Source organism: Stegostoma tigrinum, chromosome 24 (assembly GCF_030684315.1).
Source record: "Stegostoma tigrinum isolate sSteTig4 chromosome 24, sSteTig4.hap1, whole genome shotgun sequence".
In the NCBI taxonomy this organism is placed as follows: domain Eukaryota; kingdom Metazoa; phylum Chordata; class Chondrichthyes; order Orectolobiformes; family Stegostomatidae; genus Stegostoma; species Stegostoma tigrinum.
Genome location: NC_081377.1, coordinates 8,868,150 through 8,888,255, shown reverse-complemented (window position 1 = coordinate 8,888,255; position 20,106 = coordinate 8,868,150). Strand labels below are relative to the sequence as shown.

Below are 20,106 nucleotides of genomic sequence, written 5' to 3'. Positions count from 1 at the left end.
GAGGTTTTTGGGGTGGTACGTGAGGACGAGGGGGATTCTGTTTTGGTTGTTATTGTGGGGAGGGGATGTGAGGGATGAGTTGAGGGAAATGCGGGAGACACGGTCAAGGTCGTTCTCGACCACTGAGGGGGGATGTTGTGGTCCTTGAAAAAGGAGGACATCTGCGATGTATGGGAGGGGAATGCCTCATCCTGGGAGCAGATGCGGTAGAGGCGAAGGTATTGGGAATAGAGGATAGCATTTTTGCAGGAAGGTGGGGAGGAGGAGGAGTATACTAGATAGCTGTGGGAGTCGGTCGGCTTGAAATGGATATCGGTTTCTCGGTGGTTGCCGGAGATGGAGACAGAGAGGTCCAGGAAGGAGACAGAGGTATTAGAGTTGGTCCAGGTGAACTTAAGGTTGAGGTGGAAGGTGTTAGTGAAGTGGATGGACTGTTCGAGCTCCTTGTGGGTACACAAGGCAGCACCAAGATGAACTGTTCGAGCTCCTTGTTTGTTGAGTATAAATATTTGATACGAATTGCCATTATCAATGCTGTTAATTCTATGCAATGAAACTACTGAAAATTGCATCTATAACTGTTTAAAAAAAGGACTTCACATTTCATTACTAAATTTAACAACTTCCAAAATAAACCTGCAAGGGGCATAGGCTGGAACAAAGCTTTTATATCTCTGACAACTAGTTTAAGTCTAGTCCTAATTAATAGGATTTAACTTCTGGCCAGCATTGATCCAGAAATTAGCTGATTGAATAAATTTTGTACATTCTATGGCTCTAGCCTCTTCAGCACCTAGGCTCTATCAGTGGCAGCCAATTGCCTCATATAATTGAGGCCCTAAACTTCAACCCTTTTTCCAAAGTTCCATTGTCCCTGTCACCTTTAGGTTTTAAAAAAAAGACACTTCCTCAAAATCAATTGCTAAGACCAAGCTCCGAATAGTTCTTCTCAATAGTTCCTACTTTGGCTCAGTTCTGCAATCTGCCTGGGGATGTTTCCTTACAGTAAAGTCACTATATGAATGCAGCACATTGTTGTTGCAGAGCAATTAGATCTATTTGAGGAGTTAGAATGAGCTCAGGCACGTTAAGCAGAAGGGGCACCATCTGTGCTTTAATTTCAAAGAATGAATTCAACATTAATCAACAGTGCTTCAGCAATCATGGCATTTGTAGTCCATGGCATTAGTTGAACTCCAGTCCTGAAGTCAATACCATGTGAGTGTTCACTTGCATAATATTAATTTTTAAGAAGAAAGAATGAAAAAAAAATGAAACCAAACAAGTAGATGTGAAAAATATACGAAAGCCACACAATTATCATTCGATGATAAATACATTCCTTCTGAAAAAGATCACATAAGTCATGAAGTGAGAAACATTTTCAACCTGGCACTTCCTGACCAGTCATTCTTAATTGAAGAGATACCACAGAGTGGAGCTGGACAAGCAGGCCAGGCCAGGCCAGGCCAGGCCAGGCAGCATCAGAAGAGCAGGAAAGGGTCAGGACCTTTCTTCAGAAATGGGGAGGAGGAAAGGAGCTCAGATATAAATAGAGAGAGGAGGGGTGGGCTGGAGAAGGTAGGTGGGTTGGTGATAGGTGAGTGCAGGTAGGCAGTGATGAGGATTGGTCAGTGGGATGGATGGATGGGGCGAATAGGTGGGAGAGAAGATCGACAGGTTGTGTCAGGTCAAGGAGGCAGGGGATGAGAGGGACGATTGGTGATGGGATGAAGATGGGGGTGGGGAATGCTTCACATTGTGTTGTCTCTGACTCCAGTATCTGCAGTTCTTAGTATCTCCGAGTAATTCTTAATTGAAGTTATCTGCGATCACTGGAACTTCAATTGCTATCTTGCTCCAAAAATTATGAACAGTCAGATAATTTCTTACAAAAATATTGAGCATATACAGACATTTTATAACATTATTCTGATGCATTTCAAATGGAACTGATGTCTAACAATGATAATAAACTTGTTTCCATCTACTCATCTTCATTTATTTAGATTCTCATAATTCCAAAATTTACAATTTCCCTTCCTGCCCCTATACCACTGGACTAAATATCCTTCAAAGATTTTCCTTGCACTAAAATTGAAATCACATCTTTTTCTACTTTCCATCCGAGCTGCTCTCAAACCTGCTGAACACATTTTGCCTGTGAGCGAGTTATTATATAACTGATCACATAGTCTTGATGTCAATGGGAGAGAATGCAACAGTTGAGGAATTGATTTGTAGCTCGGGTTGTGGGTGTTGTGGTTGGTTGGCTCGCCGAGCTGGTTCATTGTTGTTCCACAGGCATTTCATAACTGTGCTGGGTAACATCATCAGAGCAGCCTCTATGAAGTGTGTTCTCCCGCCTGGTTTTTAAACTCTGGGGTCCGTTTAGCTGGATTGCCTCACTTCCGGGTTTCCTTTGTGGTGGAGGGTATATGGGGTCAAATTCTATGTGTTTATTGATGGCTTTCTTCGTGGAGTAACAGGCTTCTAGGAATTCCCCTGCCTGTCTCTGCTTAGCTTGTCCCAGGATTTTGGTGCTGTCCCAGTCGAATTGATGGCTCTCCTTATCCATGTGGATTGAGATGAGTGAGTATTCACCGTGTCTTCAGGAATGCATCGGAACTAACCACAAGGCTTCTATGACCTCTGGGCATTAGAGTGGCACACAAGCCCACATCAACCCTACAACAACTGCTGACCCGAACTAAAGACCCACTCCTTGCCAAGGGAAGGACCAATGCCATCTATAAAATTCCCTGCAGAGACTGTGAGAAACAGTACATCGGACCAGCAGGAAGAAAACTCACGACAAGAGTACATGAATACCAAGTGGCTACAAAAAGACATGACCAATACTCACTCATCTCAATCCACATGGACAAGGAGAACCACCAATTCAACTGGGACAACACCAAGATCCTGGGACAAGCAAAGCAGTGACAGGCACGGGAATTCCTAGAAGCGTGGTACCCCACAGAGAAAGCCATCAATAAACGCACAGAATTTGACCCCATATACACTCCACCACAAAGGAAACCCGGAAGAGAGGCAGTCCAGCTCAACGGACCCCAGAGTTTAAAAACCAGGCGGGAGAACACCGATGCTTCATCAGAGGCTGCACTGATGATGTTACCCAGTAGAGTAATGAAACGTCTGCGAAACAACAATGAACCAGTTCAGCAACCCAACCAACCACAACAATGTACCATTCTAGAACAACCAAGGAAGAAAGTGATCTTGGATGTTACACTAGAGAACTATATTTGATATCCTATACATTGATGTAAATAAAGGAGTGCTCGGTACATACGTGTTGAAAAGTCTTAGCAGCTCTGAATGACCGGCCTCAGGGATAGTGCATATGTGCTACTCTAGCCTGATACTTCAGTATGTAGGCAGCAATATTGTATCATAGAATCCCTACAGTCAAGAGAGAGGCCATTTGGCCCATCAAGTGTGCACTGATCCTCCAAAGAGCATCTTACCCACTACCCTATCCCCGCAACCCCAAATTTCCCTCAGCTAATTCACCTGGCCTGCTCATCCCTGGAACATCACGAGTAATATAGAATGGACAATCCACCTAATCAGCATATCTTTGGACTGTGGGAGTAAACCCTCACAGACACAGGGAAAACCATACAGACAATTGCCCAAGGCTGGAATGGATCCCGGGTCCCTGGTGCTGTAAGGCAGCAGTGTTAACTGCTGAGCCACCGTGCCACACCTTTGGCTCAAATGGAACCTGGGGCAACAAGTGCAAAACATCGCGAGCCACTGTTAAAAGAGTGCCCAGGGACCCCACTAAAAAGAAAAAAAAATCTCCAAAGGCAGGTCAAGGAGCTCGGGAGACTTCAAAGATTGGCAGGCTAAAACTTTCAGAGGCTTTGCAGGATGATAGACCAGGAAGGCTTCAAAGGGCAGGACAGGAAGAACCTTCAAAGACTTTGAAGCCTAGTCAGAAACCAGCAATACACTGGCAGGGAAAACACAGGATCACAATGCTTTGACAGTAAGAAAGAAAATCCAAGCATTCATCCAGATGAATCAATCATGAATATCCAATGGGATAGCAGCTCTGGGAGAGAACGTGCTACTACCTCATTTGATCACGAAGAACACTGACCATAAGACCAGAGTCTGGCATGTGGAAGATAATGCTACAGAAAAGCTTCAGGCTTGTACACAAATGAGCAGCACCATGAAATGTGCATGTTTTGTTTATAAGCTGAGGGTAAATGTGCACAAAACACAGAAAGCTAGCACACAGGTACAGTGGTTAATCAGGAAGGCTAATGGAAATGTTGACCCTTATTTCAAGGGTGTTGAAGTATAAGAGGAGGGAAGTCTCAATTACAACTGAACAAGGTGTTGGTGAGTTCGCATCTGGAGTATTGTGAGCAGTTTTGATCAACTTGTTTAAGGCAAGATATCATTTCTTTGGAAGTGTTTTGAAGACAACATTCCAAAAAGTCAAAATAGTTTCTTGATGGTCAACTTGAAGGTTTAAGGCTTTGAAACAGACATGAGATGGAACACTGGTAAAACTGTTTTAAAACTGGTAGAAAACTTTTCATGGTTGAAGTTTACAGGAGACAAACCAGAAAACATAAAACTCCATGGTCCAAGAGGCATAGACGTTCAGGTGTGTGAGCAAACCACAACACACTTTAGTCACAGAGGACAAAATGTCAGTGAACGTTACTTGGAAACATGCAAACTGAAACAGGAGAAACATATTACTTTGCAAGAATATCCTAAACCCATTTGCTTGAACATTCAACCCATCGAGGCTGCACTCATTGCTGAAGACCACTCCACTCAGACCCAACCCCCTACACTATCCCTGTGACCCTGCATTCCCCATGACTAATCCACCCAGTCTGAACATCCCCTGGACACTACAGGCAATTTAACATGGCCAATCCACCTGACCTGCACATCTTTGGATTGTGGTAGAAAACAGGGCACCCAGTACAAACTCGCACAGATACACGGAGAATATGCAAGCTCCACACTCACAGTTCCCCAAGGGTGGAAGTGGACCTGGATCCAAGGTGCTGTGAGGTAGCAGTGCTAACCTCTGAGCCACAATCCTGCCCTTTCTCTTGCCTGTTCTCAAATTAAATAAAGCAACTTCTTACATTAATCTTTTCCATGCTGCGTACAATGTTGTGCATCTCCTCAGGGTTAAAGCAGCCACATTCTGTCAATCTTTCCTCTTAGGTCAAACCTATAACATTAGGAACAGCTTTGCAGCTCTTCCCTGTACTGTCTTCCATGACTAGAACTGGATTGGACTTAGTACAATGGTGTGGTCAGATTGGAGTGCTGCACACTTGCTCATGATAATATATTGCTTTGGTGATGTAACTGAATAGCCTAATAATTGATGTCACCTTTCCCCCACAGGTACAAAAGCTTTATTGATTATCCACATGATTTTATACAAGAAAGGGCTTCACTTGTAAGTGTCCTTAGTAATTAGTTTTGTACGTTTGTGCGTTGAGCATCAGCAGCCACAATCTGAACAAAAAACAAATTTCAGGTTCTTTCACTACATTTTGAGATACCAGCCTTGATGACAAGTGATAATACTATCCAGACAAATGACTATATCAATGATAAAATACATGGTGCCCTCTTTTCCTGACTACTTCTGATAATACTTCTGCCCATAACCACTCCATACCTGAGCTTAGAAATGACTCAACAAATAAATACATCTGAATTAATGCAGCTGTTAAAACAATATACTGGCCCCATTGCAGGATAGATGACTGATGTGGCATTGAAACTGTGTGGTTATTACTTGATCAGAAATGGTACATTCTACATGAGGATACCTCAAGTTAAGCAAACTCATTCTTGTTTAGCTATGCTTACTCCTGTAGCTAAGGTCTGTATTTCAACTGTTCTATTTAGTCCCATATGAATAGAAAGGGTTTAAAGGGATAAGGGGCAAATACTGGAAAATGAAACTAGATTAATTTAGTATATCTAGACAACATGGACGAGTTGGGTCAAAGGATTTGTTTCCATGCTAGAACTATCTCTATGACTGAGTCACTTCCTTGTGTGACAAGTATCTAGCAAAAAACACAGAAAGTAAGAAAGCAATGAAAAAAGGAAGAGATGATATGTTGACCTTTACTATAAAGCGATTTAGGGTACAGGAATACAGGCATCTTGTTGAATTTGTTACAGCTTTGGCAAGACTGTATCTGAAATGTGTGTTGTTGGAGACTTCACATTTGTGAGGGGCTACACTTCTATTGGAGGTGATACAGTAATAAATTATTAGATTACTCCTTGGAGTGAAGGAGTTGTCCCATCAGGAATGGCTGAGGAAATTAGGCCTCTTGCTAAATCTCTCTTTTAAAGAAACCAGGAAAAAATACACTTGCCTCTTTGGAATTAAAAACAATGGGAGGTGATCTTATTGAGACATATAAGATTCTAATGAAGTTTGGACAGGGTGAACACTGAGAGATTATTTTCAATGGTCAGAAATCTAGAGAACAGGCCACACAGTCTGACGTGTAATGGACCAGGCCAGAACCCCTCAAAATATTTTAAGAATGTAACCTAGGCTCTATTTTTTTCTTATTTTAAAGGCAAAGATAAAGTGTTTTATTCCAGATGCAGTTCTGGACTGGTCAAACTAATCAGCATTAAGCAAAACACAGTTTATTTAAGCACTACAACTAAAATACAACAAAAGAAATAAGAATTTCACTATTACTAATTAGCTGTTGCAATGTAGTAACATCCATTAAATATACCCCTTGGCGAAAAGGCAAATTCAGAAAACAGATTTTCTCACATGCAGCTCTGCAGTAGGAAGAGAAACCCCAGCTTCTAGCTGTAACTGCGAGAAGGGAAAAGATAACTTCCATTCCTTCAGGACTCCAGCAGTTTCTGCTGAATCTAAAAGCTAAAAAAAACCTAGAAATCCTGGTCTGAGAGAGCTAGACCTAACTAGGTTGCTCCTTTTGTTTCAACTTTTACAATAAAACAGGGCCTCAAAAGCTGTTTACATGACCACACAAGATAGCAAAGTGTGGAGCTGGATGAACACAGCAGGCCAAGCAGCATCTCAGGAGCACAAAAGCTGACGTTTCAAGCCATGAAGGGTCTAGGCCTGAAACGTCAGCTTTTGTGCTCCTGAGATGCTGCTTGGCCTGCTGTGGTCATCAATCTCCACACTTTGTTATCTTGGATTCTCTAGCATCTGCAGTTCCCATTATCTCCACACATGACCACACAGACTGCTCTCCATCTCTTGCTAAATCTCTCTTTTAAAGAAACCAGGACAAAATACTCTTGCTAAAGCCACAGCATTGTCACACAGGATAAGGGGCTGAATACTTATGACTGAGATAGTAAGAAATTATTTCACTCAGAGGGTTGCGAATCTTCAAAATTCTTTATTCTGTGACGTTATGGATGCTCCAATGCTGAATATACTTAAAGCTGAGACAGACAGACTTTTGTTCCCTCAGGAAGTTATCAGAAATGGGGGCTGGAAGATAGTTCTTAAGCCCCTAGATCAGGGTCCATGAACCTACAGTCTCTTCCTGAGCCTGTTGCTTATGCTCTGAAGAACATTCCAACTGTTTATTGGAATGATACCAGGATTAGTCTATCATTCACATCACATGGGCTCCAGCTATTCCATTTCGGTTTTCTGAACACAAAGATACTCTTATACTCTCTTCTTGATGCCCAATTAATGGAAATATCATTGTGAATTTTGTATTAAATTATAAGTACAAGGACAGAACATTCTGAGTAGCTGCATAATGTACACAGCACGAGTTGTGCGGCCCATTTGTTACAGTTACCTACTCTTGATGCAGATTAATTAGCTGCTCGCACTCATCTTTCTGATGAGAAGGTGTATATAAATGACACGTAGCAAAGTCAAAGGTGAACTTGGAAGTTGTCACCGGCACCTTAACCAGTGCTTATCCCTCCACCAACTAAACTAAAGCAGCTTAAACTTATTATCTCATTGCTTTTTCTGGGATTTTGCAGTACACAAATTTGTCTGCTGTATCTCCCATGTTCAGACAGCGGTTATACTAATGTAAAACATGTTAAAACATCCTATGCAAGGTCCCAAAAAATTAAACTTATTCCTTCCTTTTCAGTGATATTTCCATCACTGTGAACTGGCAAGCCATTTTTTGCAGGATTTAAAATAATCTACTCCACAGTAAAACTAACAGCTTGGGGAAAGAAATGGGAGGCCCAGATGTTTACCTTCTTACTATATTGTTTCCCAACAACTTTTTCTGTCTGTCCAGTTCCACAATACTGCAGAGGTAATAGCCAAGTGGTGTTGTTATTAGACGAGGGACCCAGATTTGAATCCCATCATGGCTGATTGTATGAAAACCCATTTGTTTTATTAATGTCCTTTAGGGAAGGAAATTGTTTTCTTTACCTGGTCTGACTGATATGTGATTCCAGACCTACCAGCAATATAGTTGACTATTAAGTGCCTTTTAAAATGATCTAACAAGTCATTTATTTGCATTCTGCCAGCAACTAAGTTTGGGCAATAAATGATGGCCTAGTCAGAGATGTCCACATTCCAGGAGAGACTAAAACAAATTTTCTAATGACATGTCCATTCTCCTTATAGGATCAGGTTGTGAGCTAAAGTCTTATTCTTGGTTCTTTCTTATCCTCAAATTCTTCTCATCAGGCTTCAAATTAAAAAAAAATCATGTTATACAAAACTGTTGTCCACAAATAAGGGTCATGGTTCCACAGCAGAATGCAACAAAAGCCAATTTCATGACATTGTGAGTGATTCACCTGCATACATGGGGCAAATAAAGGTGAATGACAATAATGGCAGTGTTTAGATGAACAGGCAAGCATAGAATCATACAACTTGGAAACAGACCCTTCGGTCCAACCAGCCCACATCAACCATAATCGCAAACTAACTATTCCCACCTGGCTGCGCTGGCCCATATCCCTCCAAGCATATCTTATTCATGTGCTTATCTAAATGTCTTTTAAATGTTGTAACTGGACCTACATCCACCACTACCTCTGGAAGATGGTTCCACACATGAACCACACTTTGTGTAAGAAAAAAACTGCCCCTTGTGTCTTTTTAAAAATTTTTCTCATCTTAAAAGTATGTTCCCTAGTCTTTGAAATCCCCCAGGCTACAGAAAACACACCTGCCATTCAACTTATCTATACCCCTCAAGATTTTATAAATCTCTACAAGGTCTCCCTTCAACCTCCTATGCTCCACTGAAAATAGTCCCAACCTATCCAGACTTTCCCCATAACTCCAAACATCCTTTCCTGGCAACATCTTGGTAAATCTCTTCTGAACCTTCTCCAGCTTCATCACATCCTTCCTATAATAACAGAGCAACCAGAACTGGACACAGTCCTCCAGAAGAGGCCTCACCAATGTCCCATACAAGCTCAACATGATGCCCCAACCCCTATATTCAATGGTTTGAGCAATAAAGGCAAGCATGTTAAATGCCTTCTTAACTTCTTTGTGCAAACTTTAAAGAAATATGTACCTGAATCCCTCAGTCTCTCTGTTAACACATTATTATTGTTGCTATTATTAATTATCGAGGCCACGGCATTACCCCGTGTTGCCTCACAGGGAAGCATAATCTCATAGTAAGGGGCAAATCAATTAGCACTGAGATGAAAGGAATTTCTACGCTCAGAGGTATTGAATGTTGGAATTGTCTATGCTGGAGAAATATGACCTCATCGTATACATTAGAGACAGCGATTGATAGGTTTCTAAATACTAATGGCATCATGAAGTATGAAAATAGTGCAAGTCCATTTTTATGATTCTTGCAAAGATTGCATTCATATTTTTTAAAATCTGTTTCTTGGTCCTCATTTGCTATGTTTACGAAAAAGTACCTAATCCCTAAATTTATTACTATTTGTCGCAACTTGCAACTCTTATACAACCCTTAACTTCCTTTGATAGACATTTGTTTGCATTTTTACAACTGAAACAATGTATAGTTGGGAAGAAAGTCAGGTAATAGTTCTATTGTTAATGTATTGCCATGCCTTTTGATGTATTTTCCCAATCCAGATCAACCAACATCTCTCATGCTTTCATTAATCACCCTTATTCAATTTAACACTCTTTCTTCAGATTACACTACCTCACTTTCAAAATAATGTAGAATTCTATGATATTGTGGTCACTCATCCCTAAAGATTCTTTCATAACACGATTTATCAATTAGAATAGAGTAGACATTTATTGTCACTTGTATTTTTCTCAAAAATAAGTGAGAAGTTTTTCAGTCACTATACCATGGCACTTATAGGTATTAAAAAAATTAAAAATAGGCCTTTTTGATGACATAATACTAAACCCAATATTATCCTCTAGTCAGTTCTTCAGGATGCAGTTCCAGAAAACCATCTCTAAAACACTCCAGAAACCCATCCTACACAGCATTATTACTCAATTAGTTTACTGAATTGATCTGCAGATTGAGGTTACCTCTCGTAACTGTATTGTCTATACGAAGAAGCTTCCCTCATCTCTTTATTTATTGCGTGTCCCACACTGTCACTACTATTTGGTGACTTATAAATAACTCCAACCAACGTCTGCCGCCCTTGCTGTATTTTTAAACTCCAACCAAAAGAGATTTCATAATTGTTCTTCTGATCTGAGAACATCCTCTAATAACATATTGATCCATTTTTATCTGCACATGTCCACTTCCTTTTCTTTCTTTTTGGCCCCTCCTAAATGTGGAATATTCTTAACGTTTAGCTCCTAGTCCTGGTCACCATGCAGCCAGGTTTCTGTTCTGAAATTAACTATTTTCCTTTATTTATGAAGTTAGATCATCTAGCTGATCTTGTTGTATGCATTTCAGATTATAATGCCCTTGACTTTTCAACTTAATTCTACATTCAAGGCATTCTTGATACTTGGCTTTGATTGTCCTGTCTTCTCCTGTCTTCTAGTCTTCCTTCCAGTTTCTCCACTTCTGGTTGTTAATTCGACTCCTTTCCAAAGTGGGTTACCCTTCAGATTTCCCAACGCCTTGACAAGTAATTAAATCCAACCCCAACAACACTAGAAACTTTCCCTTTGCAGTAATTAGTCCCAGTCCTGTTAAAATGGAACTCACCCAGCTTGGACAGAACACATTGTCTCAGAATTAGTTCCAACACTGCAGAAATCTGATGCCGTCTTAACAAGACTGCTATCCACGATGTCAGTCTGCCTGGGGATGGTGTGGGAAACTAGGGCTAACCCAAGATGAAGAACAAACAGGTTTCTATCAGGCATCATAGAACATAGAATAATACAATGCATAACAGGCCCTTCGGCCCTCGATGTTGCGCCGGCCTGTGAACTAATCTAAGCCCCTCCCCCTACACTATCCCATCATTATCCGTATACTTATCCAAGGACTGTTTAAATGCCCCTAATATGGCTGAGTTAACTACATTGGCAGGCAGGGCGGTCCATGCCCTTACCACTCTCTGAGTAAAGAACCTGCCTCTGACATCTGTCTTAAATCTATCATCCCTCAATTTGTAGCTATGCCCCCTTGTACAAGCTGAAGTCATCATCCTCGGAAAAAGCCTCTCACTGTCCACCCTATCTAATCCTCTGATCATCTTGTATGTCTCTCATAAATACCCTCTTAGCCTCCTTCTCTCCAGTAAGAACAGATCCAAGTCCCTCAGCCTTTCTTCATAGGGCCTGCGCTCCAGGCCAGGCAACATCCTGGTAAATCTCCTCTGCACCTTTTCCAATGCTTCCACATCCTTCTTGTAATGGGGCGACCAGAGCTGCACGCAATATTCCAAATGAGGCCGCACTAGCGTTTCATACAGTTGCAGCATGACACCACAGCTCCGGAACTCAATCCCTCTACCAATAAAACCTAACACACCGTAAGCCTTCTTAATAGTGCTATCAACCTGGGTGACAACCTGGGAAGAAAATGATTTACAGACTTGAAAATGAAATCAGCCGAGATACGGTTCCCCATCTCAATACTGCATACCACATAGATAAACAATGCACATGCTTATCAGCTCACATATTAACCGCAAATCAATACAAATGACACATGTTACATTGCAGTCCTTTAACAGTCAATGAGACACCAACTCCAGCTACAACAGAATCCCTGAAACACTGATATCATAAAGGGGTTTTGTGCAACTGATTTTCCAAATAAAATGTAAATATATGCTGCACACTCTCACACAATGGGTGACAAGATATGGGAACTTTATATGTTTTCTTATTCATTCATGGGATGTAAGCATCACTGGCTGAGCCAACATTTATTGCCTATCCCTAATTCTCCTAGATCCCTAATTTATTGCCCATCACTAATTCCACTTGAGAAGGCAGTGGTGAGCTGTCTTCTTGAGCCACTACCATCCATTTAGTGTAGGCAGACACATAATGTTGTTAGGGATGGAGTTCCCAGATTTCAATTCAGCAACACTGAAGAATAATGATATATTTTCAAGTCAGGATGGTGAGTGGCTTTAAGAGGAACTTGAAGTATTCACGTATTTGCTGTCCTTGTCCTTCGAGTGGTAGAGGTCATGGGTTTGGAAGATGCTAACTAAGGAATCTTGGTGAATTTTTTGCAGTGTACCCTGCAGTAATTTCTTCTCTAGACAATTTACTGTTCAAATAAAAATATTATTTTTAACATAAAGAGACAGATGGAGGGAATCAAAGACTGGCATGCTCTTCGCTGGGTCAAACAAACTTGAATCTTGAATTGGAACCAGTAACTAGTCAGTTTTATAATTTAGGTTGATGCGCATGAGGTCTCCTTGACTGTTCATTGTCTCATTGAAAGGCTCTTGACAATTGCCCATGACAGTTTTGAAACTTCAGAGGGATCTACATAATGAAAATAGCTTCTGATTGGTAAGGCTCTCTAAGCGGGGCCCTCTGCACAGTCCTTTACAATTTTTAAAAGCTGCATTTTCAGTGTTTGAAAGAAATTTGATGCCTGTGAAGGTTATTCAAAGTAAACAGCAAGCTTAGATCAACAGCATAAAAGTCTTAATAGCATAAAAGACTTCGAGCTCTCATAAAGTAATAGTGCAAAAGTTAACAGAAGAAGTGAACTCTACGTGCCTTGTTAGCTAAGTTCAGGAAGAAAAGACAACCTTTGAAGGAAACCAGCAAGAGCTCAGCTCTGAAATAACCTCAAGCAGCACAGCAAGATTTTAATGATCACCTGCTACTCAAAGGGAGACTTATGCGTACACTACCAAAGGGCAGCTTTAATACTCCACAAACAGCAAAGGCTTGTATTTAAACAGAATGCATGACGTCTACAGGACTGGAGGAAGCTATTTTGCCAAGCATTCGTGCACTAGCTCATCGAGTGAACATTCCCATTTGTTCTGATAGCCCTTACATTTTAGCTGTAACTTTATCAGTCCTTCGTCCTAAAACCTAACAATGCCCTTTTAAAATTATTTATGGAATCAGTTTCCACCATTATTTTAAAAAACAGTGCTAGATCCTGACACCTCCGAGTAAAAAATAAATTCTCTTCATCTCCCCATTGAGATTTTTTCAATGCTTTTAAATCTGTGACTTCTATTTCACTCACTCAGAGGGAATAATTTTTCCCCATACAGTTCTACAGCATGGAGACAGACCCTTCAGTCCAACTCATCAATACCGACCAGATATTCAAAATTAATCTAGTCCCATTTTCCAGCATATGGCTCATATCGCGCTAAATCCTTCCTATTCATATACCCATCCAGATGCCTTTTAAATGGTGTAATTGTACCAGTCTCCACCACCTCCTCTGGCAGCTTGTTCTATACACTCACCACCCTCTGCATGAAAACATTGTTCCCAGGTTCCTTTTATATCTTTGCTCTCTCACCTTAAATCTATGCCCTCTCGTTTTGGACTCTCCTACCCTGGGAAAAAAATCTTGGCTATGCACCTAATCCATGCCCCTCATAATTTTATAAATCTTTATAATGTCATTCCTCATCATCTTACAATGTTTCGTTCAAACATCTCTTAACCTTCTCTCTTTCACGGAGAACAATACTAGCTTTTCCAACCTGTGCATTAATTGTACAGCCTCATCCTGGTAATACGCCTTATCCATTTTTCCTGGTGTGGTGCCCAAATTGTCCCTAGTTCCCAGGCTTAGGCCTAACCATTGTTTTCCAAAGATTTAAAACACCTTGCAGAATCTCAGAACATCCAACGAAATACTTACTGATGTGTATTATAATGTTGCAAAATTGGAAGACTCCTTATACACAGCAAGGGCAATGTGATAGATCACTGTATGATCCGTTTTTAGTGTGTTGATGAGGGGTAAGAATTTTCCAAGATATGTGAAGAAAATTTCCTGACTCATTGTCAAACCAGTGCCACGGAAACATTATGTCCACCCTGGAGGACAGACAGGGTCTCAAAAGACAATGGTCCAACTTGACGATACCATTTTGGGAGCATCAGTTTGATTATGTGCTCAGGTTTCTGGGATGGGCCTTGAATCAACATCCTCCATCTGAAGATAAGTTCTTAATATTGTTGTTAAAATGGTGCAAATGGACTGAAGAAGCTTTGTTTTTCAACCTGCCTATTATCTGTGATCTTTGAATACACATTGAGAGTTTGTGAGTAAGATTTATCATTTGGTTACCCTACAGGAACTTATCAATGACCTCCTCTCTTACTCAGGAGATGACCTACCTTGACTCATTCTGCAGCTCGAGATGTTTTGAGGGCCATGCAGCTTAAGTTTGTACAGTAGGCCATGCTGCATATACAGTTACGTTCACACTTGCTCTTTTATCTTCTTTGAGATAATCATTACAGAGATATTTATTCAAAATCCTTTTTTAAACAATCCTTTCTTAAATAATGAGGTTACATTTGCCACATTCCAAACTACAGGTGGTATCCCAAAGTTCAAAGAATTTAAAAAGATGATCATAAATGCATCTATGTCTTTTCAGCCACCTCTATCAATACTCTCCGATATAGATCATTAAATCCAAGTGATAATCCACCTTTGGTTCCTGATTTACACTGAGCTTTCTTAAAAATAATATTAATATATTACAGTCGCTTGTCTATACTAGTCCCTAGATAGTCTATTATTTCTTGGAGATTTTTGATACATTTCTTCTCAGTGAAAGCAGGCACAGGGTAATATTTGTTCTGTTTCTCTTGGCCACTCCCTTATTCTGAATTCTCAAATTTTCCTGATTCTGCTTGTAACAGACCCACATTTATTTTTGCTAACCTTTTAATTTATACATATCCTATACAAGCTTTTATAGTCATTTTTATGCCTTTTGCTCATTTACTGTCGTATTCTATCTGCATAAATGAACTAAATAGAAGAGTAAGGGATCATGTGGAGCATGATTGAGGAAATTAAATGAACTAACAAGGCAATAGATCAAAGTAACAATTAATGTATACAGCAAGAAGAAATGGTGACTGGAAATTTAAGAGTGCGCTAGCAGATGGGGCTAGAGTTCATACAATCAGTAAAACACACCCAATTATGAGTTCTGCACCTGAATACTAATGGTATTCCCCAAAAAAAACAGATGAATTGGCAGCTCAGGTAAAAATTTATACGCATGAGCCATGACAAAGACGTGGCTACATGGAAACTAAAGGTGGGACTTGAATATGGATGGGCACATGATAATCAGGAAGGACAGACAATCGGGGGGGAAAAGCTGGTGGCTCTACTAACAGCCCTGCGAACTAATACTGCAGTGAGAGAGATGACTTTAGTTCAAATGTGGAATCAGTTTGAGCTGAATGAAGAAACAACATGAGGTGGAAAAGACCAGCAAATAGCAGTGATCATGTAGGTCATAATATAAACCAGGAAATCAGAGTTGCAGTTAACAAGACTACTACTGTAATAATGAAGGTTTCCCAGCTGCAGTTAGAATGGGGAAACCTATTATTACTAATGTTGTGGAAGCTGAATTCTCGGAATATGTGAGAGGTTATTTTAAAGAACAATATGCTGAGAAGGCAACATATTCTTTTAAATCTATCACTGTGCAATGGAAAAGGGTTAATTAACAATCTTGTTGTAAAGGAACTTTGTGGAATGAGTGACCGTAATATGACAGCATTTTGCATTAAATTTGAAAGCGATATACTTCATTTAGAAACTAGAGCATTAAATCTAAACAAAGCACCCAATGAAGTTTTGAAGATCAAATGGCCTGAGGTGGGTGGGAAACTGCGCTTAAAGGGTATGATGGTAAACAGGCAATAGCTAACATTTAAAGAACTCATACACAATTTAGAACAAAAACACATTCCTTACATGCACAACAGCCCAGTAACTAATGTATTCCAACTGCATTGAACAAAATAAATAAAGAGGTGTATGAGATCACAGAAAGAGACATAAAACAGCCAAAACAGCAGATTGATATTATGTCTTTCATGACCTGAGCTCATCTCACAAAGCTTTGCCAGTAATGAAGCACTTCTGAACTATGGTCATCCTTATAATGTCAGAAACTTGGCACCAATTTCTACATGAGATAATGGGAACTGCAGATGCTGGAGAATCCAAGATAATAAAATGTGAGGCTGGAAGAGCACAGCAGGCCAAGTGCTCCTGAGATGCTGCTTGGCCTGCTGTGTTCATCCAGCCTCACATTTTATTACCAATTTCTACATGGTGAGATCTCAACAGCAATGCTCTAATGATCAGACAATTTGTTGTAGTGATTGAATGTCAATTTTCTCTTTAAGATTAACAAATCTGAAGGGTGAAAGTGAAGTGTGTGTTTCTGTGTGTGAGCTAATTGTGGAACAATTGTAAAATAGTTAACTAGATGTTTCATGCAAATGGTGCAGAAGAGATTGCCATCAGGATTATACTACACAATTGCTCCTTTGTGAGGCAGTATCCTGAGTTTACAAACCTACAGTTTAAGATTCAGGAAAGCCTAATCTGTTACTGTCTGAAAACTGGTTTTCTAGTTGATGATTTCTTCTTTCAATCTGCAAAATATTCTTCCATCCTGTCCCCAACCACCTGCTACAGCACTGTGAATTCAAACATCCCAAAATTCCAGCTCAAAAAAGCATTATCCTCCTTTTTCACCCACTCTCTTGCATGGAAGCAAAGTTGATTATAACAAGTTGATGTTCCCTGCTTGCAAACATGTTGTATCTGACACAGAGTAGACACTCAAAAATACCTTTTCATAGTATTTGATCTCGTATTCAGTGTCATTGTCACTGGAATAGTCTGATTCTTGCCATGCCAAGGTAACACTCTTCTGTTCAACACGCTCTGTTCTGATATCCGTCACCTGTAATATTCCTGGAGACATGAGCAGAAAAATAATCAGCATCATCAAATATAAAAGACAAAACACTGACAGATTAGAAAGCCTTTAAAACCTGGCTCATTATCTACAAGGAAAATTGCCTCAGACACATTAAAAAATGCTTTTTCAGGATGAAATTTGCTATCAATAATGCTAATGGTGAGGTGCCATACCAGATGTGAAAAATTGAATTATGTTTTGACCAATTCACAAGTAAGTAAAAAAAATACACAATCTATACATTCAGCTCACTGTCAATAGTTTTTGGAATGCTCAATAATTCTAGATTTCTGAACAAACTATTGAGCAATTATTATGCTTGGCTTGAACCTGTCTGCAGTAATGAGAAGCAAACCATGTCCTCCAACATAGCAGAAGTAAGACAAAGTATGTGTGGTGTAAAAGTGCAATAACCTGTCATACATTTGCAAATGGTTAACAAGTACAGCTTCACAGACCCCACCATTACCATTAAGCGAATTGGCTGTACAATTTAGCGGTATTAAAAGTATACATAAACACTTTGATATCCACTTCATATTTTGTCGTTAGTTCTTGATTAGTTTGAGCTATAGACAGAGCTGAATAGGCTGGGGCTATTTCCTCAGAGCATTTCAGGCTGAGGGGTGACCTTATAAAGGTTTATAAAATCATGAGGGGCATGGATAGGGTGAACAAACAGGATCTTTTCCCCAGGGTAGGGGTGTCCAGGGCTAAAGGGTGTGGATTCAAGGTGAGATGGAGTGGGAAAGATTTAAAAGGGATCTAAGGGGCAACGTTTTAATGCAGAGGGTGTTGCGTGTATGAAATGAACCACCAGAGGAAGTGGTGGAGGCTGATACAATTACAGCAATTAAATGGCATCTGGATGGGTACATGGATAGGAAAGGTTGAGAGGGATATAGGCCAAATGTTGGCAAATGGGACTAGATTAATTTAGAATATCTGGTCGGCATGGATGCGTTCGATGAAAAGGTCTGTCCTGTGTTGCATATCTCTATGATCCTCTGCTCTTGACTCCAATTGTTGCACAGATCACTAGGATCAGGGGAAATTATATGATGATAGGTTGTGTAAACTGCAGTTCCCACAAATAAATAGCAATCTCATTAAGGCATGCAAGATTCATAGAATCTCTACAGTGTGAAAACAGGCCATTCAGCCCAACAAATCCACACCACCCCTCTGAAGGGCATCTCACTCAGACCCATTCCCCGAGTCCAACCCACCTAATCGATAAACTGACATTTTCCCCAGCCACCATCAGTTCTGAGGAAGGGTCACCAGACCTGAAAAGTTAACCCTGTTTTCTCCTCCACAGATGCTGCCAGACCTGCTGAGCTTTTCCAGCAACTTTGTTTTTCCTACCTAATATAAACATCCCTGGACACTATACATGGCCAATCCACTGACCCTGCACTTCTTTGGACTGTGGGAGGAAACCCAGGTAGACACGGGGAGAACCTGCAAACTCCAAACAGAGCCTAAGGATGGAATTGAACCTGGGTCCCTAGTGCTGAGAGGTAATAGTGTTAGCCACTGGCCACCATGCCACCCTAGATTTTGAAGGGGCTTGAGAGGGTAGATGCTGAGAGACTGTTTCCAATGTTTAGGGAATCTAGTAGGGTATAGGAATCTATAGGATGCAGTTTTAGGTCAAAGGGTTGATCATTTAGTACTGTGGTGAAACTACTTCATTCAAAGGGTTGTAAATCTATGAAATTCTCCACCCAAGAGTTGTGAATTCAATCACTGAATAAAGACATTTCAGCAGCTTACTATGAATCACACGTTAAGCCCACACTAAATGCAGAAATTACATTTACAGTACTATTGAAATAAATATGTAACATAAAAGCTGTTACCATGACAGCAGTTATCAAATAATCATTATTCAAATAGAATTATGGGACTTAAGTGCCACTAGGCTTTTAGGGTAGGCAGCTGCTGTCAAAATTAGATGAATTAATGTTAATTTTTCTGCATATGGGGGCAATAAAATCATAACAAACTGACTACATTAAAGTTTACCATTGAATCTTTTAGCTATCAAATTGATTTAGCCTATTTGACATTGCTGTCCTGTCTGTACAATGTAATAATGGCGATTTACCTCAACATTGAAGTTTTACTTTCCATATTAAGCATTTCCATGTCTTACTTTCATCTGGGAGATGTGAACGACTGCATACAAATATGCTTATACATTGTTCAAAATATATTTTCAATCTTGACTTAAAAGCAACAAGGCAAATTTTCTCCTCTTGTGCGATGTGAGCAATGGTGAAAAATGGGAAAATGGTCAGCAAGAATGACAAAAAAAAATCAGAACCTTGACAAAGTTGGGTGGCAGTGTGAAATGTGAGGAGGATGTTATTAGAATACAGGGTGACTTGGACAGGCGAGGTGAGTGGACAGATGCACAGCGGATGCAGTTTAATGTGGATAAATGTGTGGTTATACACTTTGGTGGCAAGAACAGGAAGGCAGATTACTATCTCAATGGAGTCAGTTAGGTAAAGGGGAAGCACAACGAGATCTAGGTGTTCTTGTACATCAGTCAATGAAAGCAAGCATGAAGGTACAGCAGGCAGTGAAGAAAGCCAATAGCATGCTGGCCTTCATAACAAGAGGAATTAAGTATAGGAGCAAAGAGGTCCTTCTGCAGCTGTATAGGGCCCTGGTGAGACCGCACCTGGAGTA

At 40.3% G+C, this 20,106-nt stretch overlaps 1 protein-coding gene across 1 annotated transcript in view; it reads right to left on the bottom strand.

Annotated features, from left to right (window-relative positions):
* LOC125465066 (ephrin type-A receptor 7-like) overlaps window positions 1–20,106 on the bottom strand; it is a 775,671-nt gene that overhangs the window by 90,507 nt on the left and 665,058 nt on the right. Inside the window, exon 6 of the mRNA XM_048558149.2 lies at window positions 17,272–17,396. Within this exon, the coding sequence (XP_048414106.2) occupies window positions 17,272–17,396 (125 nt within the window). The remainder of the gene's footprint in view (window positions 1–17,271; window positions 17,397–20,106) is intronic.